This window comes from Manis javanica, chromosome 10 (genome assembly GCF_040802235.1).
Source record: "Manis javanica isolate MJ-LG chromosome 10, MJ_LKY, whole genome shotgun sequence".
NCBI classification, from domain to species: domain Eukaryota; kingdom Metazoa; phylum Chordata; class Mammalia; order Pholidota; family Manidae; genus Manis; species Manis javanica.
In genome coordinates, this window is record NC_133165.1 from 66674184 (window position 1) to 66698469 (window position 24286).

The 24286-nt window shown below is 39.6% G+C and overlaps 1 protein-coding gene and 1 long non-coding RNA gene across 2 annotated transcripts; one reads left to right on the top strand and one right to left on the bottom strand.

Moving 5' to 3' along the window:
- Positions 1-14277: 14277 nt before the first annotated feature.
- LOC140844108 (uncharacterized) lies at positions 14278-18260 on the bottom strand. Its single transcript, XR_012122347.1, has 3 exons — positions 18085-18260; positions 17568-17627; positions 14278-16490 (listed from the first exon to the last, which is right to left on the bottom strand). It is a non-coding gene; the product is annotated as an uncharacterized lncRNA (long non-coding RNA).
- A 756-nt stretch (positions 18261-19016) lies between these two features.
- On the top strand, positions 19017-23864 carry LOC140844109 (lysozyme C-like). The gene is made up of 4 exons (XM_073215582.1): positions 19017-19220; positions 20617-20781; positions 22350-22428; positions 22945-23864. Exons 1-4 carry the CDS (start codon positions 19085-19087, stop codon positions 23009-23011), a joined length of 447 nt encoding a protein of 148 aa, XP_073071683.1. The 5' UTR covers positions 19017-19084; the 3' UTR covers positions 23012-23864.
- Positions 23865-24286: the final 422 nt, after the last annotated feature.

Here is a 24286-nt window from a genome sequence, read left to right on the forward strand (position 1 = left end):
TATTTTGCAAAAAACAGGAGCTTGAATCATGCGGATTTGGAGAGCTAAAAGAACAGAAAGTAATCCCTAAGCTTTGGGGGAAAATACACTGCTCTTGATTAGGCAAACTGAAATCATCTACAGAAGGGTGAAGAAAATGCCACCTTTGGATTGGGGTCAAGCCCTGTTTCTGAGGCAGGAAAAGTTCCCACAAAAAGTCACTAGGACCCATGGCCTGGCTGCTGGACTTGCAGGGAGCAGCTGTCAGGGGTGCTGGTCCTGTTTGATACACAGCTAGATGAAAGGCAGCTCCCATAGTTGAGTGAGAAATTATTCACCTTAACCTTCTAGCATATGGGCTCATGGAACAGCCAGAAGATGCACCCCTCTGGCCCCAACACCCCCCACAAGCTCCCCCTCCCTGCATGTTCTCTGAGGAGCCACATCCCATGGCAGTGATGAGCCTGGGTTCTGGGCATCTCTGAGCCAAGCCCACAGGGACATTACAAGCTGAGTAATGAGGTCTCCCTGGGTCCTTAAGGGCTGCAAGGAAGTGGCCCTGCTTCATGGGCAAGAGGCTATTTATGCCCTGTGACAACACCGATGCTGATGCCTCCCATTAATACAGTTTTGATTTACCAGTGATTTAGCACATTCTGAGGCTGTGTTTTTATCATACAGTTTTTCATGTCCCTCGTGTACTAACACAAATGGATTTAATTATTTATTATTGATAGATAAAACAAAATTGCAGGAACAAAACAATAACAAAATAGTGGTGGCATGAATTATAGTGAAATAAGGCCATAAAGACAGAGAGATCTGTCCCAATGGTCTGAGTCAAGGAAAAGCACAAACCTAGGCTTACCTCCAGGGCAAGCCTGAGTCATGGAACCCAAGAGCCATTTTCAGGGAAACAGTTCAATTTCTAGGGCTCTGAGGCACCATCTCACTTTCCATGCTCCAATCACATTCTAATTAGAACAGGCAAGTCTAGATGACACAGTGTCCTGGGTGTAAGTATGTGATTCCATAAATGGGTGCAAGGAACATCACTTTGCTTTACTTTTCTAAGCCAACACAATTTTGCCACTAAGTCCCACTTCCCCAGTAATGGGGCAACGATAGTCTTTTTTTCACTTCTTTAGCTGATACCCTGCCTGGGAGCTTCCAAGCATCTCAAGACATTATAAAGTTTAGAAAACTTGAAGACCTCAAAACTCCTGCCTGTCCCGGCTGTGGCTGAGATATTCAACCACTGATTGTTGCCCAAGCTGATGAGGCTCATTCAAAGGCAGGACGCCTCTTTTCTGAGCTTCACTGATTCCCAAGAGAGGGTTATTAGTGGTCAATTTCCCTGGCAGCTACATGCCATGCAACACACCTGCCAGTGCTCTGGGTCCTATGTGGGAATGGGATGCAGGGCCCTGCCATTCAAATGTGCTACTGTTATGGAAAAAACTGGAAAACCTGGAGTGGGTCACTGACAGAAGAACCAGGCGGCACTCGGAGGCCTTAGAGGGTTGAGGTTTTATTGTACACTGGCGGGCGCAGAGGGGAGTAATCTCCCAAGGACTGAGCCCTGGGCACAAGGAAGGGGGGCGATTTATATTATTTTGATATGTGGCATTTCGGGGTGCACAGGGCAAAAGAGGAGCCCAGAGGAGGGGAGGAGGGGGCCGGGAGTGCTCTGCTGACTTTGTCAACCGGAGGAAAATAGCGGTTTGCTGACCTTGACAGTTATGCTGAATATTTCCCTTATCACTACCACTGTCATCTTAGATATGGGCCAGATTTGCCTCCCCAGTCAATATCCATGGTCTCAGGGGAATCTCCTCCCGTTTACCCTCCATCAATGAACTTATAAAATATTGCAGTTAGGGACCACGAAAATGAGAAACCCAGTCAAAATGGCATTTTAAGCAGAGGTCTTAGACTTTCTCTGGAGACTGAGCACCAAGTCAGTGCTGCCCTGTGCTTTCATTAAGTTACAGCAAGCAGAAAGACAAGCATCTATTAATGATTATAGGATGTGTTTTTTTCATCAAGCCCAACAACTGAAAACTAAATATGTGTTTTTTAAGTCCCTCTTATTGAGACAGGGACTGTGGGTGTAGTCAGAGTAGGGTGAGGGCCTCCGGAAAAAGCCAGGCAGGATATTTACAGTCAGAGCAATGCAACAGTGGGCAAAGAATTCCCTACCAAAACTTTGTGTTACGCATTATACAAAGTCAAGATCACACTAATTCTCTAGGGTAAATATACCAGACTAGGAATATAGACATCTTCAGTGAGATCACTTAAATGTCAAAAGGCCAGGAGCAACATGGCCTGGAATGTTTGTTTCAGAAATGAAGGTATCACAGCACAAACTGTGACTTACTGTAAACAGCCCTAGCAAACAGACAACAACCCAGCCCACTTTGAGGGTAACACAAGTGGTACAAGTCCACACCCCTAAGCCTTTTTTTTCACGTTCCCAAAAATCCTCAGTTGCCTATAAAACCCCTAGACAACACACCATCAGGGGCTCTCTTGTCCCCTCCTGGCATGAGCCAGCAGCTCTGTCCTCTCACTCTATCTCTCAATAAAAGCCTCTCCCTGGCTCCCCTGCCTTGGGTGTTTGCTAAGTTCATTCTTCGACTCTGCAAACAAGAATCCCGGCATCATTATGTTGAGTCAAGTCATCTGGTTAGGTGAGTTTCACAGCATGTTCCTTGATCTTCAGAAGGATCAGGAGAACTGTTTGCAGTTCTTGTCGCACACTGCTCATGACTCACACCAGATTCCAAGGTGCAACACGTATTTTTCTTTTATGTTAGATTAGTTTCAGCTACAAATCAAGCTTAAACAGAAAACATATTGTTCTTTCTCTTAGATTAGTTTCGGCTGTAGATTAAACTTTAGCAGAACTACATTACAGCAAGGTTAACTGCTGGGGTATCTACAACAAAACAAACAAAAGAAAAGTCTGGATAGGATGTAGTGTTCCATGTGTTTGGCAACTTGTGTTTTTTTCCAAGAAATGAAATGCCAAACTTGTGAGAGTCATTTTTAGTCTTTTTAAAATATTAACTATGCAATAAAAATGATCCTGCAGAAACAGCATTGTACTGAGATATTCTCTGTAGTTACTTTTTATGTAGTTTATATGCCATTTTAATGCAGGTCATGAAGCTCAGTGAAAATTAATACTTTGAAATTTGAGAGACCACTGATCTGGGTACAGATGAGCTGTACTGGAGAAAGATGATTATAAAAGTTAAATGACAGAATATCTCAGTATATCACTGAGTTCCTGTATGCAGAGGAATGTTGAAGATTTCAAGAGTTACCCTTATTTTAGTGATTCTGGATTATTATAAAGGAGTTAGGAATATTGTTCACATGAAGCTTATTTGTAACAGTAAAACATTTATTTATAAATAATAAATTTATACATGTAACAAAAAATTAGAGCAGGAATCAGGCTGAATAGCATGGTATCATGCTATATACCTATTAAAATGGCAGGCAGTGTGTCATGTTCTTTTGTGCAAAGTGTGTATTAAATAAGTTTAAGGGAGAGAGATGGAAACATAGTGAATGCACACAAAGCAATTTGATGAAAATGAATGTTAGTCCTGAATTAAAGTTCATTTTTCATTGTGTAAACTGTTCATTTTTTTCCTTAACAGTTTTTCAGGTTCATAATAAAATAGGAAAAAGTTCTTGTTTTGGAAACAGTACTGATACCAGGGTTCTTGTTCACAGAGCCAAAGAATGAACTTTGCAAACACTCAAGGTAGGAGAGCAAGGTAGAGGCTTTTATTTAGAGATAAGTGAAAGGACAGAGCTCCTGGCTCATGCCAGGAGGGGACAAGAGAGTCCATGGTTGGCTTGTTGTCTTGGGCTTTTACAGTCAGTTGAGGATTTTCAAGAATGAAGGTAAAGAAAGGGCTAGGGGTGCAGACTTGTAAGACCGCCTGCCCTGTCCCCAAGGTGGGCTGAGTTGTTGTCTGTTTGCTTGGGTTGTTTATAGTTGAGACTGCTTACCAAAGTAGTCTTTTGCCTAGGTTCCAGATTACTTGATTACGATTAGAGAAGGGATGGACCTTTTTACATTGTCATGGTGTAATTGATGCAATAAAGTGATGGTTTATTCCGAGATACTTTTCTTTATCTGCACAACACTCAAACATTCCAGGCCAAGTTGCTCCTGGCCTTTTGAGCTTTAACTGATTTCACTGAAGAATTTCTATATTCCTAGTTATGTATACAAATCTTTACCCTACAGAATTAGTGTGACTCTGACTTTGTGTAATGCTTAACAGAGAGTTTTGATATGGACTTCTTTGCATATTATTTCATTGTTCTGACTGTAATTATCTTGCATTGCCTTTTTTTTCAGAGATCCTCTCCCTATTCTTACTACACCCATAGTCCCTGTCTCATTTCCCCCTTCACACATGGAGGCCCTAGCTGCTGCTAAGTAAAGGGGGCAATGACTGCTCTGGCTGCTTCATGATAAAGGGGCATAGGGATGCAGCTAGGTCTCTGTCACTGGTTAGTTGAGAGGACCTTGGAACATGGGCACTTCTATTCTGATTCCATTTCTATTACTAATTGCGTTTTATGGCTTCTAGGCAAGATAGAACAAATCATGTTATTAGGTTAAGTAGCAACATCTGGAGTTGGATTTTCCATTCTGGAAGAACAAACTTGACAAGTAGATTAAAGAATGTATGGCTAAATATGAGGATTAAGAAAAGTACGATTCTAATTTAAATGATGGGAGAAAACAAACATCTGGAGAATCATAGCCAGATATTTTGGGGAAACTAGAATTCTGGATTTAGTCTACGTTCCAATGACTAGTATTAGGATTTAGTATAGATAAGGCTGCATTACTGAAACAATTCTTTCCTCTAAAGTCACCCTCATTTTTATTATAAGCAACCGGATTAAGAAAGTAATTAACACTTGGCTTGATTATTTCCATAAGTACAGCAAGAACAGCAATTGATTATATAGGCCCTTTTAAATGTGCTTTGCTGGAACTTTTTTTTTTTTGGTGTCATTAATCTACAATTACATGAAGAACATTATATTTACTAGACTCCCCCCTTCACCAAGACCCCCCACAAACCCCATTACAGTCATTGTCCATCAGCGTAGTAAGATGCTGTAGAATCACTACTTATCTTCTCTGTGTTGCATAGCCTTCCCTGTTCCTCCCACCACGTTATACATGCTAATCGTAATGCACCCTTCCTTTTTCCACCCCCTTATCCCTCCCTTCCCACCCATCCTCCCAGTTTCTTTCCCTTTGGTAACTGTTAGTCCATTCTTGGGTTCTCTGATTCTGCTGCTGTTTTGTCCCTTCAGTTTTTTCTTTGTTCTTATACTCCACATGTGAGTGAAATCATTTGGTACTTGTCTTTCTTCGCCTGGCTTATTTCACTGAGTATAATACCCTCTAGCTCCATCCATGTTGTTGCAAATGGAAGATTTGTTTTCTTCTTATGGCTGAGTAATATTCCATTGTGTATATGTACCACATCTTCTTTATCCATTCATCTACTAATGGACACTTAGGTTGCTTCCATTTCTTGGCTATTGTAAATAGTGCTGCAATAAACATAGGGGTACATCTGTCTTTTTCAAACTGGGCTGCTGCATTCTTAGGGTAAATTCCTAGGAGTGGAATTCCTTGGTTAAATGGTATTTCTATTTTGAGCTTTTTCAGGAACCTCCATACTGCTTTCCACAATGGTTGAGCTAATTTACATTCCCACCAGCAGTGTAGGAGGGTTCCCCTTTCTCTACAACCTCACCAACATCTGTTGTTGTTTGTCTTTTGGATGGTGGTGATCCTTACTGGTGTGAGGTGATATCTCATTGTGGTTTTAATTTGCATTTCTGTGATGACTAGTGATGTGGAACATCTTTTCATGTGTCTGTTGGCCATCTGAATTTCTTCTTTGGAGAACTGTCTGTTCAGCTCCTCTGCCCATTTTTAAATTGGATTATTTGCTATTTGTTTGTTAAGGTGTGTGAGCTCTTTACATATTTGGGTGTCAAGCCTCTATCAGATCTGTCATTTATGAATATATCCTCCCATACTGTAGGATGCCTTTTTGTTCTATTGATGGTGTCGTTTGCTGTACAGAAGCTTTTCAGCTTGATATAATCCCACTTGTTGATTTTTGCTTTTGTTTCCCTTGCCCGGGGAGATATGTTCATGAAGAATTCGCTAATGTTTATGTCCAAGAGATTTTTGCCTATGTTTTTTTTCTAAGAGTTTTATGGTTTCAAGACTTACATTTAGGTCTTTGATCTATTTCGAATTTACTTTGGTGTATGTGGTTAGACAATGATTCACTTTCATTCTCTTACATGTAGCTGTCCATGTTTTGCCAACACCAGCTGTTGAAGAGGCTGTCATTTCCCCATTGTATGTCCATAACTCCTTTATTATATATTAATTGATCATATATGTTTGGGTTAATGTCTGGAGTCTCTATTCTGTTCCACTGGTCTGTGGCTCTGTTCCTGTGCCAGTACCAAATTGTCTTGATTACTGTGGCTCTGTAGTAGAGCTTGTAGTTGAGGAGCGAGGTACCCCCCACTTTATTCTTCCTTCTCAGGATTGCTTTGGCTATTTGGGGTCTTTGGTGGTTCCATATGAATTTTAGAACTATTTGTTCCAGTTCGTTGAAGAATGCTATTGGTAATTTGATAGGGATTGCATGAATCTGTAGATTGCTTTGGGCAGGATGGCCATTTTGGCAATATTAATTCTTCCTAGCCAAGAGCATGGGATTTGTTTCCATTTGTTAGTGTCCTCTTTAATGTCTCTTAAGAGTGTTTTGTAGTTTTCAGGGTATAGGTCTTATTCCTAGGTATTTTATTCTTTTTGATGCAATTGTGAATGGAATTGTTTTACTGATTTCTCCTTCTGATAGTTCATTGTTATTGCATAGGAAAGCCACCGTTTTCTGTGTATAAATTTTGTATCCTGCATCTTTGCTGAATCCAGATGTTAGTTCTAGTAGTTTTGAAGTGGAGTCTTCAGGGTTTTTTATGTACAATATCATGTCATCTGCAAATAGTGACAGTTTGACCTCCTCTTTACCAATCTGGGTTCCTTGTATTTCTTTGTTTTGTCTAATTGCCATAGCTAGGACCTCCAGTACTATGTTGAATAACAGTGGAGAGAGTGGGCATCCCTGTCTCGTTCCTGATCTTAGAGGAAAAGCTTTCAGCTTCTCGCTGTTCAGTATGATGTTTGCTGTGGATTTATCATATATGGCCTTTATTATGTTGAGGTACTTGCCCTCTATACCCATTTTGTTGAGAGTTTTTATCATGAATGGATGTTGAATTTTGTCGAATGCTTTTTCAGCATCTATTGAGATGATCATGTGGTTTTTGTCTTTTTTTTGTTTATGTGGTGGTTGATGTTGATGGATTTTTTAATGTTGTACCATCCTTGCATCCCGGAGATGAATCCCACTTCGTCATAGTGTATGATACTCCTGATGTATTTTTGAATTCGGTTTGCTAATATTTTGTTGAGTGTTTTTGCATCTATGTTCATCAGGGATATTGGTCTCTAGTTTTCTTTTTTGGTCGCATCTTTGCCTGGTTTTGATATTAGGGTGGTGCTGGCTTCATAGAGTGAGTTTGGGAGTGTTCTCACCTCTTCTATTTTTTGGAAAACTTTAAGGGGAATGGGTATTATGTCTTCTCTGTATGTCTGATAAAATTCCATGGTAAATCCATCTGATCTGGGGGTTTTGTTCTTGGGTAGTTTTTTGATGACCACTTCAGTTTTATTGCTGATAATTGGTCTGTTTAGATTTTCTGTTTCTTCCTTGGTCAGTCTTGGGAGGTTGTATTTTTCTAGGAAGTGGTCCATTCTTCTAGGTTTTCCAGGTTGTTAGCATATAGGTTTTCATAGTATTCTCTAATAGTTCTTTGTATTTCTGTGGGGTCTGTCATAATTTTTCCTTTCTCATTTCTGATTCTGTTGATGTGTGTTGATTCTCTTTTTCTCTTAATAAGTCTGGATAGGGGCTTATGTATTTTGTTTATTTTGTCAAAGAACCAGCTCTTGGTTTCATTGATTTTTTCTATTATTTTATTCTTCTCAATTTTATTTGTTTCTTCTCTGATCTTTATTATGTCCCTCCTTCTGCTCGCTTTAGGCCTCATTTGTTCTTCCTTTTCCAATTTCAATAATTGTGACATTAGACTATTCATTTGGGATTGTTCTTCCTTCTTTAAATATGCCTGGATTGCTATATACTTTCCTCTTAGAACTGCTTTTGCTGTGTACCACAGAAGTTGGGGCTTTGTGTTGTTGCTGTCATTTGTCTCCATATATTGCTGGATCTCCATTTAATTTGGTCATTGATCCATTGATTGTTTAGGAGCATGTTGTTAAGCCTCCATGTATTTGTGAGCATTTTTTTTTCTTTGTACAATTTATTTCTAGTTTTATACCTTTGTGGTCCAAGAAGTTGGTTGGTAGAATTTCAGTCTTTTGGAATTTACTGAGGCTCTTTTTGTGACCTAGTATGTAGTCTATTCTGGAGAATGTCCCATGTGCACTTGAGAAGAATGTGTATCCTGCTGCTTTTGGTTATAGAGTTCTGTAGATGTCTGTTAAGTCCATCTGTTCTAGTGTGTTGTTCAGTGCTTCTGTGTCCTTACTTATTTTCTGACTGATGGATCTGTCCTTTGGAATGAGTGGTGTGTTAAAGTCTCCTGGAATGAATGCATTGCATTCTGTTTCCTCCTTTAATTCTGTTAGTATTTGTTTCACAAATGTTGGTGCTCCTGTATTGGATGCATATATATTTATAATGGTTATATCCTCTTGTTGGACTTACTCCTTTATCATTATGTAATGTCCTTCTTTATCTTTTGTTACTTTCTTTGCTTTGAAGTCCATTTTGTCTGATACAAGTACTGCAACACCTGATTTTTCTCCCTGTTGTTTGCATGAAATATCTTTTTCCATCCCTTGACTTTTAGTCTGTGTATGTCTTTGGGTTTGAGGTGAGTCTCTTGTAAGCAGCATATAGATGGGTCTTGCTTTTTTATCTATTCTATTACTCGGTGTCTTTTGATTGGTGCATTCAGTCCATTTACATTTAGGGTGATTATTGGAAGAGATGTAATCATTGCTGTTGCAGGCTTTAGATTTGTGGTTACCAGAGGTTCAAGTTTAGCTTCTTTACTATCTAAGTGTCTAACTTATTTCAGTTATTGATGATTCTTTATTTCTCTCCCTTCTTATTCTCCCTTCTCCATCATTTATATATTAGGTGTTTTATTCTATGTTCTTTTGTGCTTCCTTTGACTGCTTTTGTGAGTAGTTGATTTTATTTTTTGCCTTTAGTTAGTATTTTGTTGGTCTGCTTTCTTTGCTGTGATTTTATTTTCTCTGGTGACATCTATGTAGTCTTAGAAGTGCTCTCATCTGGAGCAGTCCCTCTAAAATACCCTGTAGAGGTGGTTTGTGGGAGGCAAATTCCCTTAACTTTTGCTTGTCTGGGAATTGTTTAATCCCTCCTTCATATTTAAATGATAATCATGCTGAATGCAGTATCCTTGGTTCAAGACACTTCTGTTTCATTGCATTAAATATATCATGCTATTCTCTTCTGGCCTGTAAGGTTTCTGTTGAGAAGTCTGATGACAGCTTAATGGGTTTTCTTTTGTAGGTGACCTTTTTCTCTCTCTGGCTGCCTTTAATACTCTGTCCTTGCCTTTGATCTTTGCCATTTTAATTATTATGTGTCTTGGTGTTGTCCTCCTTGGGTCCTTTCTGTTGGGAGTTCTGTGTGCTTCTGTGGTCTGAGAGACTATTTCCTCCCCCACTTTGGGGGAGTTTTTGGTGATTATTTCTTCAAATATACTTTCTATCCCTTTTTTCTCTCTTCTTCTTCTGGTACCCCTATATGTAGATATTCTTCCATTTGGATTGGTCACACAGTTCTCTTAATATTGTTTCATTCCTGGAGATTCTTTTTTCTCTCTCTGTCTCAGCTTCTCTGTGTTCCTCTTCTCTGCTTTCCATTCCATTAATGGCCTCTTGCACTTCATCCAGTCTGCTCCTAAGTCCTTCCAGAGATTGCTTTATTTCTGTATTCTCCCTCCCAACTTTATCCATTAGTTCCTGCATATTTCTCTGCAGCTCCATCAGCATGGTTATGACCTTTATTTTGAATTCTTTTTCAGGAAGATTGGTTAAATCTATCTCCCCAGGTTCTCTCTCAGGGATTATCTGGATTATTCTTGACTGATCAAATTCTTCTGCCTTTTCATGGCAATAGAGGTAGTCGTGGGCAGTTGGTGCGTGTGTCAGCTGGGAGAAAAAAGTCCCTTCTTGCTTGCTGGTCACCTTCCTCTCCTGTGAGAATGGTGACCCCTGGCGGCTTCTGCTGGACAGCTGCATGCTGACGAGGCCTCTGAGTCAGGCCCGAGTGACTGCGAAGGGGGCTCTGGGTGGTTGCTGTGGGCGCCACTGCTCTCAGGCTTCTCCCCTGCTATGATGGCGCCATGCCAAAGGGGAATGGACAGGAGGCTGTTTATCGCCTTGAGAGGCTTCAGAGCTGCGCTGCCCACCAGACAGTTAGGGCACTCAGAGTTCCCCAGGATTCCCAGCTGTGTGCCAGGAAGCTTCCATCCAGCTTTGAGGCTGCTGTCTCTTTAAGACTTTCAAAATGCACTCACTTTTCTTTTGTCCCAGGAGCACCAGCTGTGGTGACCTGCTCACAGATTTTACTGTTCCATTTCCCTAATATCCAGCACACTATGCACTGTGTGTCTGTGCTCCCTGTGTGGATGACTAGAGCTGGGGATTTAGCAGTCCTAGGCTCCCACTCCCTCCCCACTCCAACTCCTTTCCTCCTGCCAGAAAGCTGAGGTGGGGGGGCACTCGGGTCCTGTCAGGCTGTGGCTTGTGTCTTACCCCCTTTGTGAGGTGCTGGGTTCTCGAAGATGTAGATGTAGCCTGGCTGTTGTACTGTATCTTCTGGTCTCACTTTTAGGAATAGTTGTATTTGTTGTATTTTCAAAAATATATATGGTTTTGGGAAGAGATTTCTGCTGCCCTACTCACACGCCATCTTGGCTCCTCCCTCTGCTGCAACTTTTTTTAAATTGATTAATTTATTTTGTTGTCATTAATCTACAATTACATGAAGAATATTATGTTTACTAGGGTCCCCCCTTCACCAAATCCCCCCCACAAACCCCATTACAGTCACTGTCCATCAGCGTAGTAAGATGCTGTAGAATCACTACTTGTCTTCTCTGTGTAGCATAGCCCTCCCCATTCCGCCCCCCACATTATACATGCTAATCATAATGTCCCCTTTCTTTTTCCCCACCTTTATCCCTCCCTTCCATCCCTTTCTCCCCAGTCCCTTTCCCTTTGGTGTTAGTCCACTCTTCGGTTCTATGATTCTGCTGCTGTTTTGTTCCTTCAGTCTTTCTTTGTTCCTGTAGTCTGTGGGTTTGAGGTGAGTCTCTTGTAAGCAGCATAGAGATGGGTCTTGCTTTTTTATCCATTCTATTATTCTGTGTCTTTTGATTGGTGCATTCAGTCCATTTACATTTAGGGTGATTATTGAAACTTATGTACTTATTGCCATTGTAGGCTTTAGATTCGTGGTTCCCAAAGGTTCAAGGTTAGCTTCTTTAGTATCTTACTGTCTAACTTAACTCACTTATTGAGCTATTTTAAACACTGTCTGGTCATTCTTTATTTTTCTCCCTTCTTATTCCTCCTCCTCCGTTCTTTATATGTTGGTTGTTTTATTCTGTGCTCTTTTGTGCTTCCTTTAACTGATTTTGTGGGTAGTTGATTTTATTTTTTGCCTTTAGTTAGCATTTGGTTGCTATGCTTTCTTTGCTGTGATTTTATTTTCTCTGGTGACATCTATGTAGTCTTAGAAGTGCTATCATCTGGAGCAGTCCCTCTAAAATACCCTGTAGAGGTATTTTTGTGGGAGGCAAATTCCCTTAACTTTTGCTTGTCTGGGAATTATTTAATCCCTCCTTCATATTTAAATGATAGTCATGCTGGATACAGTATTCTTGGTTCAAGGCCCTTCTTCTTCATTGCATTAAATATATCATGCCATTCTCTTTTGGCCTGTAAGGTTTCTGTTGAGAAGTCTGATGATAGCCTGATGGGTTTTCTTTTGTAGGTGACCTTTTTCCTCTCTCTAGCTGCCTTTAAAACTCTGTCCTTGTCATTGATCTTTGCCATTTTAATTATTATGTGTCTTGGTGTTGTCCTCTTTGGGTCCTTTCTGTTGGGAGTTCTGTATACTTCCATGGTCTGATTGATTATTTCCTCCCCCAGTTTGGGGAAGTTTTCAGCAATTATTTCTTCAAATACTCTTTCTATTCCTTTTTCTCTCTCTTCTTCTTCTGGTACCCCTATAATGCGGATATTGTTCCTTTTGGATTGGTCACACAGTTCTCTTAATATTGTTTCATTCCTGGAGATCCTTTTATCTCTCTCTGTGTCAGCTTGTATGTGTTCCTGTTCTCTGGTTTCTACTCCATCAATGGCCTCTTGCATCTTATCCATTCTGTTTATAAATCCTTCCAGAGATTGTTTCATTTCTGTAATCTCCCTCTGGACATCTGTAATCTCCCTCTGGACATCATCCCTTAGCTCTTGCATATTTCTCTGCAGCTCCATCAGCATGGTTATGAGCTTTATTTTTAATTCTTTTTCAGGAAGACTGGATAGGTCTATCTCCTCAGGGTTTGTCTCTGTGATCTTGGTCTGTATCAATTTCTTCTGCCTTTTCATGGTGATAGATATATTTGTGGGGAGCTGGCACATGTGTTGGGTAAGAGGAAGTTCCTTCTTGCCTGTTTGAGGCCTTCCTCTCCTGGGAGAACAGTGGCCTCTAGCAGCTTGTGCTGGGCAGCTGCATGCAGATGGAGCTTGTGACCTTGCCCGGCCGCTGTGGAGTTCATTTAGCCCTGCAGTTGCTGTGGGTGTGGCCTGCCTCAGGCTGCTGCTCCAATATGGCAGAGCCGCATTGGTGGGGAACAGGCGGGAGGCTGTTTATCACAGTGAGGGGCCTCTGAGCTGCGCTGTGGTGGTTCGGGCACCCAGAGTTCTCTGGGATTCGCAGCTGCTGGGCTAAGTGTCGCAGGGCGCTTCCGTCCAGCTGTGGGGTCCCTGTCCCTTTAAGACTGGGAACCAAGATAGTGGCCTGAGTAGAGCAGTGGGAATCTCCTCCCAAAACCATATATATTTTTGAAAACACAACAAATACAACTAATCCTAAAAGAGAGACCAGAAGACACAGGACAACCGCCAGACCACATCCACACCCACAAGAACCCAGCACCTCGCAAAGGGGATAACATACAAGCTGTGGCCTGGTGGGACCTGAGCGCCCCTCACCCCAGCTCCCGGTGGGAGGAGAGGAGTTGGAGTGGGGAGGGAGAGGGAGCCCAGGACTGCTAATCACCCAGCCCTAGCCATCCGCACTGGAGCGCAGACACACAGTGCATGCATGGTGTGCTGGAAACTAGGGAAACAGGACAGTAAGACCTGTGAGCAGGTCCCCGCAGCCGGTGCCCCAGGGACAAAGAAAACCCAGCAATTTTTGTAAGTCTGCTGCAACTTTTTATAAAGAATTTCCGATTGGACGTTTAAATGCCTCACAAGGCCAGAAATCCAAGCCAGACTTGCCATCAGGTTTTGCCTGCAGTACCTGTAGATTTGGGTGATTCCTGCACCTGCCAGGAAGTGACCTTCCTTACTCACCTGGTAAGGATGCTGGGAACCCTGTAAGCAAGGTACCAGGCCAGTTTTCCAAGGGGCTTTTTTGGCTCTATAAAGTCAATCTTAGTTACTTAAAGCTGTCTGTTCAGATCTGAATTTATGCACGTTTCTCTCAGGTATGACATTCCAGTTAAAGCCTTGGTAATATAACCAGTGTTTTACAAGGAAAGCAGATTCTTATTGGACTTATGTAAGTAAACATACTGCCATAAAATATAAAAATACTCACTAAGAGTTTTTAAATTTTGGAGGGATCAGATAGAGAGAAAGATAAATGTTTCAATTTTGCTTATAAAGGTATTGTCATTTACTAAACTGTTGTCAGCTTACAAGAAAATTTTAAAACACTTTTTATTAGCAACATTGGAAACAAAAAGTCATAAAATTATTTTCCTTAGTTTACTTAATCTTATGTAACTAACACTTGCTCTACTGAAATCTAGTTTTTTACTAGTTTAGGAGTAATAAAACAGTGACTATAAATGACTGGTTAAAGATCTGATGAAAGGTTACTATACTACAGTAGACATAAGGAAACTTGGATATCTCTGTAACATAAAACATTCAGTAACAAAGCTTAGCATCATTCCCTTTGACAGTGCTTTCCAGGTAATTAAGCAGGTTATTATATATCAGATAAGTAAGCCAAATTAGCCAAATATTTTCCCCAATAAGGAGAAAAAATTCCTCTCACATGTTCCAGGGAAACATGGAAAATATCTGGAAAATATCAGAGTTAATTAGAGTGAAAAGCACCTTTTTGAATTTGATTTTGGGGAGCTGTAAGAAAGTTTTTAAGGCACTTGCCTAAATAGAATGTATGAAGATCACTATGAAACAATACTTCTTTATTTAACCAGAATGACAATAAAAGGTTTTAAAGGCAAATACAGAAGGTTACACAGTTGTTAGCAAAACTTAGCTTTTAGTCCTTTAAATATTAAGACCCTGTTTTCTTAAGTACTCAGACAACTCACTGAGACTTTAGGCATGAGAAACTGCTTTGATAAAACAATGAAAATCCTTTGCAATCTTTCTACTTTAACAGTAGACTAATAAACCTTTGTCCTTTTAACGAACAGAAAAAAGTTTTGCTGTGTACTTGATATTGAGACGCATTTGCTTTAATTTTACATAGCATGACCATATCAATTCTTCCACAAACATTCTACAATTTTACATTCATAGTTCTCTCTCTTTAAATAAACAGCTCTACTTTAGAACAAAATTACCTTCTTTTATCAAAAGACACATTTTTTGCATACAGAAATGTTTTACTTACTACTTTAAGTAGTTTTAATTAGAATTTAAAACCATTAGGTACCTTAATTTTTAGGGAACACTGAGAAGTAGACTATTGTAAACTGTTATACTAGCATTCTTAGATTGACAAATTTATGAACACATTTTATAATTTCTGGCACAATTTCTCACTAAGCACAAAATGTGTCTACTTAACTTAGCAAAACATTAAGGTTTTAGGTTACCACAAAGATTCTCAGGCTGTTTGTAGGTATATACACCGTAATACACTGTAACACACTATTATTAAGATGTTCACTTGCTACACTTATTTAGTTTACTCATTCCTAACAACCATGTTAGATTATGCACAAAACTTTTACCAAACATTAGACAAAGTCAACCTCTTTTTAACCATTTTTTTCTTGAAAGATTTAACAGATAACATCAACTTAAATGACTCTAGGTAAATTAAGGCAACTGATAACCATAAGGACATATCTGTTTAGGTTCAACTAAAATTAGCATTAATGCTTAATATTTCCTACTAGAATTTTCTGAAAGTTTTAGAATGGCCAATTTTTACATGCGCTTGTCTTTGAATCTCTTTTTATTAATACCATCTGGAGGTAGAAAAATATCTTTCATTTATACATTTAGACACACCAACATACAGATTGTGACATAATGACTACAGGTACTGTTCATAAAAGAACACATACACAGACAAACTGATACAAAGATTTTTGAGTTACCAGTATCTAATTGCAAAATGATGTTGTAATTAAAGATCTCACTTGGGGCCATTTTTCCCTGCTTGGCAGTTTGTATTGAGGCCAAGTGGCATTATAGAAGGAAATCAGCTTCTTTCTTTTAGCTTATCTGATTAAAAGTATCTCAATTTTTAAGAATATACTCTAAGGGTGATCAGTTTACATAACTGGGTTAAGATCTAGATGGCCCCAGACTAACAAGGCCGATGAAGGCTCTGAACTGATGGGAACGGTGTGTGTCCAGGGGGCTGGAAATGAAATGCAAGTATGATTTTAGCACCAGTCATTTAAAGCCAGGCTGTACTGCAGAAGATAAATTTTTTCTGTCTCAAGGAGTCTAGTTCAAAAACCTCCCAATTTTGAGGTTAATGATGAACCCAGTAAGTAGAATAGATTTTCACCAAAAGAATTTAGAAAATTAGTACCATAATGTAGTAGTCCGTGGGACTTTTGACCATTTTCCTTCCTTGTGGCAAAATTAATTTAGCTGCATAACATTATATTGTATACTTCTCTCAGGGGCCAAGCCTCTTCATTAGAGAGTTTATATTGAGGCCAGGCTAGTGTGCAGAAGATAAGACTCTTCTTTTTCAGGGTCTGGGGATCAAATTGCTCCCAGTTCTTTAGAATGCATGTCAGAGGCGTGTCCGGCTTTGAACTTGAAGAGGAAACTCTCATCCCTAAGAGAGAGAGAGACAGGTGTGCAATGCATTGTCCGCCTTTCCTCTGTGCAGGCATCCCCTTGCCTTGCAGCCTGGGTGAGAGTGGTCAGTCACTTCCTCTGCCGGGCCTACTGGACTTAACCACTCCTTACCAGTGTGGCTTGTACCTTGCCTTGATTCCCCTCTTGCCTTCCCATTCAGCGAGAGTTGCTTCAGAGCCCTGTTTCTAGTGGGAACCTCACCAGTATGCTCTTACTTTAAGCCTTCTGGGAGTCCTGATCAAGACCCTAGTTTCTCTGCATGGACTTTAGCAGAGTACACTCGGGATCATTCCTTGAGAGCCCCCTGCGTGTCTGATAAGTGCAAGGACTGTGTGACCTCTGGCTGTTTTGCTTCCCCGGGGCCACAGAAAAGGAAATGCCTAGCCTCAGGATGGCTGCCTCTAAGGAAGGGAGGTCAACAGAATAGAGCCATTTACTTGTTGGGCTCAGGTTTCAGTCTGACTTCTTCACAGACTTCATTTACATTATGCAGGAGAAAGTGGTGCAGGCCTAAGAGGACTGCTTTGAATGAGGAGCAGGGGAACATTTTCCAAGGCCAGACGTAAAATTCAGAGGCTGCCATGGACATTTATGGGGGTGGGAGTTCTATACTCTTAAACACCAGTTTCTGCCACTGCATAGTAATTATCCTGCTAGTCACTCACTGTAAGAAATCTGATCTGTGAGACAAGAGGTCAGGGGTCATCTGCAACTCTTGCATAGGCAGCAGCTTAGCCAGGTGTTCACTCAGCGCCATCAAATGAATTGGCCGGAGCTGAGATCCAGGACCTCTGTGTACTAGTCTGGTCTGCCCTTGGAGCCCACAGATTAGGGTAGGAAAGTAGGAAATCAGCACAGTCACTCCCTGACATTCTTGTCCGTCTGGAGGCAGGCGATCAAGGAGCGGCAGAAACCAGGAAACCTTTCACCCAAGACTTAAGATTCGTAGCTGATGCTAACTATCTTTTAGTGGCTAACGGGTGCCCAGACACTTTTCATGAGATAAAAAGTGCAGCATTTAGAGGGGAATAAGAGCGAGGCATGGATCTCCTACCTTGTCGTGGTGAGCATCGTGTTCCATGAAATTTGACAAAGTTAGAGGCACACATAGAGCCTGTAAAGGAAATAAAGACCATCCTTGCCTCACCCGGAGGTCATAGCGGCCTGAAAAAGCAGGCTGGAAGTCAGAGACAGAGAGAGACACTCCCCATGGATACCCAGTCAGGCTGTCAGGGTCTGATTCCAGACACGCAGACCTTTGAGGAACCGCTGAAGTGTAGCCTCAGCCTAGACTCTCGCAGTTGCCCGCGGCTTTCCTCAGTCCCTCGCATCTGAGGAAATGCCTCTGAAAGGGAATCCTGGCCTCCACTCCAGTGACATTCCCCGCTCCCAAGGGAGATGGGGGATCCACTGAGGGAAACACTGGGGAACCTGTCATTTGAGACTTTGAGAACAGCAGCCGGGCTAGGCCCATTTAAGTGGCTGTCAAGTGCCCGATGTTGTGTGCCATGGACGGCTTCCTTCTATAAGGACAGTGAAAGAAAAAGGCAGCCTTGGATGCGGATACTCACCTCCGAAGTTATCCCGGATGAGCCCCCAAAGATGATGTCAGGGTTCTTGTTAACGGAGCCAAAGAATGAACTTTGCAAACACTCAAGGTAGGAGAGCAAGGTAGAGGCTTTTATTTAGAGATAAAGTGAAAGGACAGAGCTCCTGGCTCTCGCCAGGAGGACACAAGAGATTCCGTGGTTTGCTCATTGTCTAGGGGTTTTATGGTCGGTTGAGGATTTTCAGGAATGAGGGTAAAGAGCTAGGGGTGCAGACTTGTAAGACTGCCTGCCCTGCCCCCAAGGTGGGCTGGGTTGTGGTCTGTTTGCTTGGGTTGTTTAGTTGAGATTGCTTACCAAATTAGTCTTTTGCCTAGGTTGCAGATTACTTGATTACAGTTAGAGAAGGGAAAATAACACCTAGTTACAATTAACATAAACTGGGCCTTTTAGCAGGCTAAAGTAAATTTTACAGTGTCATGATGTAGTCGATACATTAAAGTGATGGTTTATGCTGAGATACTTTTCTGTATATGCAGAACACTCAAGCATTCCAGGCCAAGTTGCTCCTGGCCTTTTGAGCTTTAACTGATTTCACTGAAGAATGTCTATATTCCTAGTGATGTCTGCAAATCTTTACCCTAGAGAATGAATGTGACTCTGACTTTGCATAACGCTTAACACAGAGTTTTGATATGGACTTCTTTGCATATTGTTACATTGTTCTGACTGTGATTATCTTGCATTGCCTTTTTTTTCTTGGAGGCCCTCACCCTACTCTGACTATACCCACGGTCCCTGTCTCAGTACTACTTCCCAATTCTTTGTGAGCCAGCTCTTTCAACAATGTCATTTCATCATTTTCCTATGGGTTAGTTCATAGGACATCAGAACAAATAGCTCCCAATTCCTACATATCTCAAAGGGTGGAGCCTCCAAACCACTAAGAGAAGGAAGTTAAAAGACTTTAAATACTGGGACCAGCTCACTCTGGTCAGCATAGACATCTGTCTTTCCAGCCAACATGAAGGCTCTCCTTATTCTGGGCTTTCTTCTCCTTTCTGTCACTGTCCATGGCAAGGTCTTTGAAAGGTGTGAGTTGGCCAGAACTCTGAAAAGGCTTGGAATGGATGGCTTTAAGGGCGTCAGCCTGGCAAACTGTAAGTTAACTCTTCTTTCTCCATTCAAATAATTAGCCAAGTGTGGAACAGAGGCTTACAGAGGATGAATAATAAGAGAGGGGCTCTGAGTGAATGGACTTCTTAATTTTTTTTGAGGGTTTGTATACTACCTCCTAAAACAGGTTAAAAACATCAACTTTTTCCTTTAGAATCAGATACACCAAATGAAGGAATGAGGAGGGCATGGGAGGATAAAATTCAATCCCATTCTATAAGCCAGGACCCATCGTATCCCTCTAGTAACACTGCATTTGCCAGTTGCCTCAGACCCGTAGGCACATGTAGGCTGCCTAGAAGATACAGTTGAGCACCTGGGATAGCTGTAAAGTTCTGGGTACTGATTCTCTCCAGTTCCTGTTTAGAAGGTGAATTCTGTGAGCCTAGAGTAATGCAGTATTTTTCTCTTTTTTTATTCCCCTGCCATGGCATGGAGGTTTTAACAGCAAAATCAACAACTAAAAAATTATGTTGAACTCTCAATACAGGGGCAATAAGAACCTACTTCCCCTCAATCACTGTTTAAATAAGGATCCCTGAAATGTAGCTTGAAATGATATTTTGTTTTCTTACTCCGGTTGATTAATTCTTCTTCCTTTTTTTCCATATAGTTCAAGATACTCCCTGAATAAAAGTTACCTTATATTTTAGTCCGTATATGTCAATGTAATCACTGTATTTGTCAAATTGAATTCAAATAATTCCCCTCAATGATTATTTTTGATTGACTGAGTGAAGGGATGGATGGGTGGATGGATGGATGGATAGATGGATGGAGGGAGGGATGGATGGATAGAGGGATGGATGGATGGATGGATGGAGGGATAGATGGATGGAGGGAGGGATGGAGGGATGGAGGGAGGGATGGAGGGATGGAGGGATAGATGAAATAGTCTTTCCTGTTCCATAACTCTTGTTTTCCCAATTCTAACCTAATATCCAACTTCTCCTTGAGGTATCATAAGAAAATTGCTTTCTCCTAGAAAATCCTTATTTTTCCTAATAAAAAGTATTTCCCGTCAGCATAGGTATCTTTTATTAAGTACAAAAATCCACTCAACAACTCTGTTGATTCTTCTGTTCTAGTATGAACCTTGCCTGAGGGATGGGAGCAGGAAAGGGTAGTAGCAATAAAAGAAAACAGCTATTTTAAAACTGTTATCTTGCTTCATTAATATCACAAAATGATTTTCTAATAAAAAGATTCTCCTTAAGGGTCTTTTAACACTAAAATGTTTAAGTATTTTACAAGTAAAATACATCTTTATAGTTATAAGTACGTCATTATTGAAATACAATAGCTAAATAGACTGATTATGATATGCAGTTTTAAGTCACGTGGTATTGCCATTCATCACTAAATATAACTTCTTTTCAGGGATGTGTTTGATGAAATGGGAAAGTAACTATAACACACGGGCTACAAACTACAATCGTCCAAGCAAAAGCACTGATTATGGGATATTTCAGATCAACAGCCGCTACTGGTGTGAGGATGGCAAAACCCCAAAATCAGTTAATGCCTGTCGCATACCCTGCAGCGGTAAGGCCAGACAATATTTGTGGAATGGCATAAGCCTCATCTGGTTATACTTACAAGAATAGAGACTCTATACAAATAAAAAGTCCTCACCTCTTTATTATCCTCCTCATAATTCCCTAAGAAGTTGTAGAGCTGTTATAAAAGATTGTTCTTTTCTAATATACAACAGTTTCTGCAATGACCTATTAATTTATTGCAAATGAACTTTTTGATGATTTGTCAAAAATAATGCCATTCCTCCCACCTACTTTGGGGAGGTTTAAGGATAATTTGATGGTGCAGACCTTTTAAAAAAATTGTTTTTACTTTTTATTATGAAATAGTCTAAATAGATATTTGGAGACATTATTATAATAAAGAGCCATATTCCCATCATGCACTTTAACAGTTAACATTTTGTCATATTTACCTCTTTTATGTGTGTATATATGTATATATATATATATATATATATATATATATATATATGTATGTATTTTTTTTTTTGCTGAACAATTTTAAAGTGAATTAGGAACATGGTAACATTTCATTTCTAAATTCTTTAGTTTGCACCTCCAAAAACTACAGTTCTTATATAATCATTGTTATACCTAACAGGTTAATTTATGGATTTATTTAATTGGGATAAAACAAATGTTGTATTGAACTTATAAAAATAGAAATAATGTGGATTTTTTTAGTGTATAAAATATTAGGAAAGTAGTGAAAAATTAATAGTTACATTTTTAAATGTTAAAGTTCCTAATAGAGATTAGTCTTAGAGTATTATTTTGTAACCAGTTAATTCAATATAAAAAATATTTTGTGTTTTATAATAATTTGAGGTCTTCAAATAAACATTGTTACTACCCAGACATTTATCATCATGGTGACCTTAGGTATATATTCTTCCAGAATATATATCAGTCATGTATATGAATATCAAACTTTATCATGTACATATGTACATACATACAAACATGTCAGCCATGTATTAACAAAAATGAAATTGTACTATATATACTGTTTTGCAATTTTCTCTTTATCACAGAATTATTTCTATGTCACTAAATACAAATCTGTATTATTTTTGAAGGATGAATAGAATTCCACTATATAAATATTCTATAATTTATTGACCTAACTCTCACTGTTAAGCACTTAGGTTGTTTTCCATTTTTCCCCTTTATTAATTGCTATGAAATGCCTTGTACATATATGTTTGGGAGCATTTCCTATTATTTATTTAGGATAAATTCCTGTAGGAGAATTTCTGATTAAAAAATTGCTGTTTCTTTTACGTGCTTAGTAAAGAGAACCTCCTATCACATTACTGACATATTCCAGAACATCCAATGACTTTGGTAAATGAAACAGAATCCTTTATTTCATGCCAAATGGGATGGAATAAAGAAAAGGTTTTTCCCTAACATTCACAGATACATGGACTCTTAGAAAATAATTTTAATGTTCTTTCCTCAGCCTAAGAGAATAAAGCTGGCTTACTCTTAAACTTAAAAATGGTTATCCTAAGCTTGAAATGAAATTTCTATGAAAGTTGTCTTCATTCCTCACCACTTCTTTTACAGCTTTGCTGAAAGATGACATCAGTCAAGCCGTCACATGTGCAAAGAGGGTTGTCAGTGATCCACAAGGCATTAAAGCCTGGTATGTTGTAGCATTAAAAGGGAAAACTATTTTATCTTACTATTATGAGAGAAGTAAGAGATTATCAAAGACCAAAACATGTTACTGAGAGCTGAGAATTATGCCAACCAATATATTACCTAGAAACAATCTACTTCAATTTAGAATCTTGACTCTTGAACACTATGATTTATTTTATGGGACTCCTAGAGTTTTTAAGATTCTGAGCGCTCTCCCAGTTCCAGGTCATTTCTTGAAATTATTTTTGGAATTACATAAATGGGGAAGGCACTTTGCAGTTGCTGTTGTAGGATACACATAACTTAACATTTATGTTCAGAATTACATGCCTGGGGACTTTGGGGAGATGTGAAGTACTTGGTTTACATATTTCCTTTTAATAACTAGCAATGCCTGGATCTATTTGTAGCCTGTATTTCATTTACTTATAAAATATTTGTTCTTCCAAAGGATTTGAAGTACATACATTTAATGAAGGTAGGGTTTAACCTATCATTGTTTGACCTTTCTTTACAGGGTGGCATGGAGAAGTCATTGTCAAAACCGAGATGTCTCCAAGTATGTCCGGAACTGTCGCATTTAACTATGAAGTTCTCTTTCCTCAGCATATTTTGTATCTTTTTCCACATTAAACGAGGAGTAGTTGAGTGAAAGTTCATGCTATCATTCCTTCAAACAAAGGTTTTAGTCTTTCGAACAGGAACAAAATACAGTCTTTCTTTTACGAGGCTTACTATTTACTACTGTGTTTATTATTTGAAATTAAGCCCACATTTTTCAATTTGCTGAAAGAAATAATGCTGGTGAAGATATATCCAAAATTTCAGCTCTGAAGTACATCTCCAGTGTACATTCAGTTATTAATCAAAGAAATAACCCAGACTTAATCTTGAATGCTACAAGTACTCCCTAGTAAATAAAAATGTAACAAAAGATTACCTCAAAACAAGTTGATCTTAGGCAAAATGCCAGCTGTATACATGTGACATCTTCAAGTATTCCATCATCTCCAAACATGGAAAAAAAAAAAACAAAAAAGCAAAAAACACTCTTTGTCAGGGAATATAAAATTTTTAAAGGAGATTAATGGCAAATGGCTAAAAATGGAGGCAGCCTGAATTAAGAATTTTGCTTTTATAAAGTGGGACCTTTGGTTTAAATGTTTCCTTAGAAATGTTGCTTTAGAAAGACATTCACATTTTACACATCAGTCTATTTTAGCCCTTTACGGCATTCTTTTATGCATCTTGCTGATCATAAAGGAATATAAAGGATTAGATGAGCTGTTGCTGTTCTTTAATTTTACTGACTTAGACTCATACATTATGACTAAATCCTGAGGCAGATGGGTTTACAAGTATTGAAGTAATTCCTAATTAACCACCAGTGTGAAATTATGCATGTTGAAAAAAAATTATTAAATGCTTTGCAATGCATACCTTGTCTTTCTTTTTTAGACCTATCTAGTATCTCTGAACAGAACATATATATATGAATAAAAAAGATTTGACACTCTTAATATATCCTATATTTACATCTGTGCCTGAACAGCCACTGGATGTTGCTGGAGAAAAATCCACAAGCAGGCTGACAGTTCTCACTTTGAATTCACAACTGCAAATCTCAAATGAGCCATCAAATCTGTCTGGCCATTTTAGTCACTTCTCTATGATGCTTCTGTGGTGGTGTCCCCACTCCCCAAAATGACTATTACTGCTTTATTTCTCCTCTCTCTTCATAGCCCTGGCCCACACCCAACCCTGCCCTTCCACCCCTCTCTGTTCTCAGCAGATGAGCTGGCCCCAGTCTACCCTGAGAGAATAGAGGCCCCTCAGATGGTCTTCTCCCCTGCGGGCAC

Excerpts from the sequence above, each read along its gene's own strand:
- LOC140844109 (XM_073215582.1), top strand. The coding sequence starts at position 19,085 with ATGAAGGCTCTCCTTATTCTGGGCTTTCTTCTCCTTTCTGTCACTGTC. Across the intron at positions 19,221-20,616 it reads GGGCGTCAGCCTGGCAAACT|GGATGTGTTTGATGAAATGG; the intron begins GTAAGTTAACTC and ends ACTTCTTTTCAG. Across the intron at positions 20,782-22,349 it reads CTGTCGCATACCCTGCAGCG|CTTTGCTGAAAGATGACATC; the intron begins GTAAGGCCAGAC and ends CTTCTTTTACAG.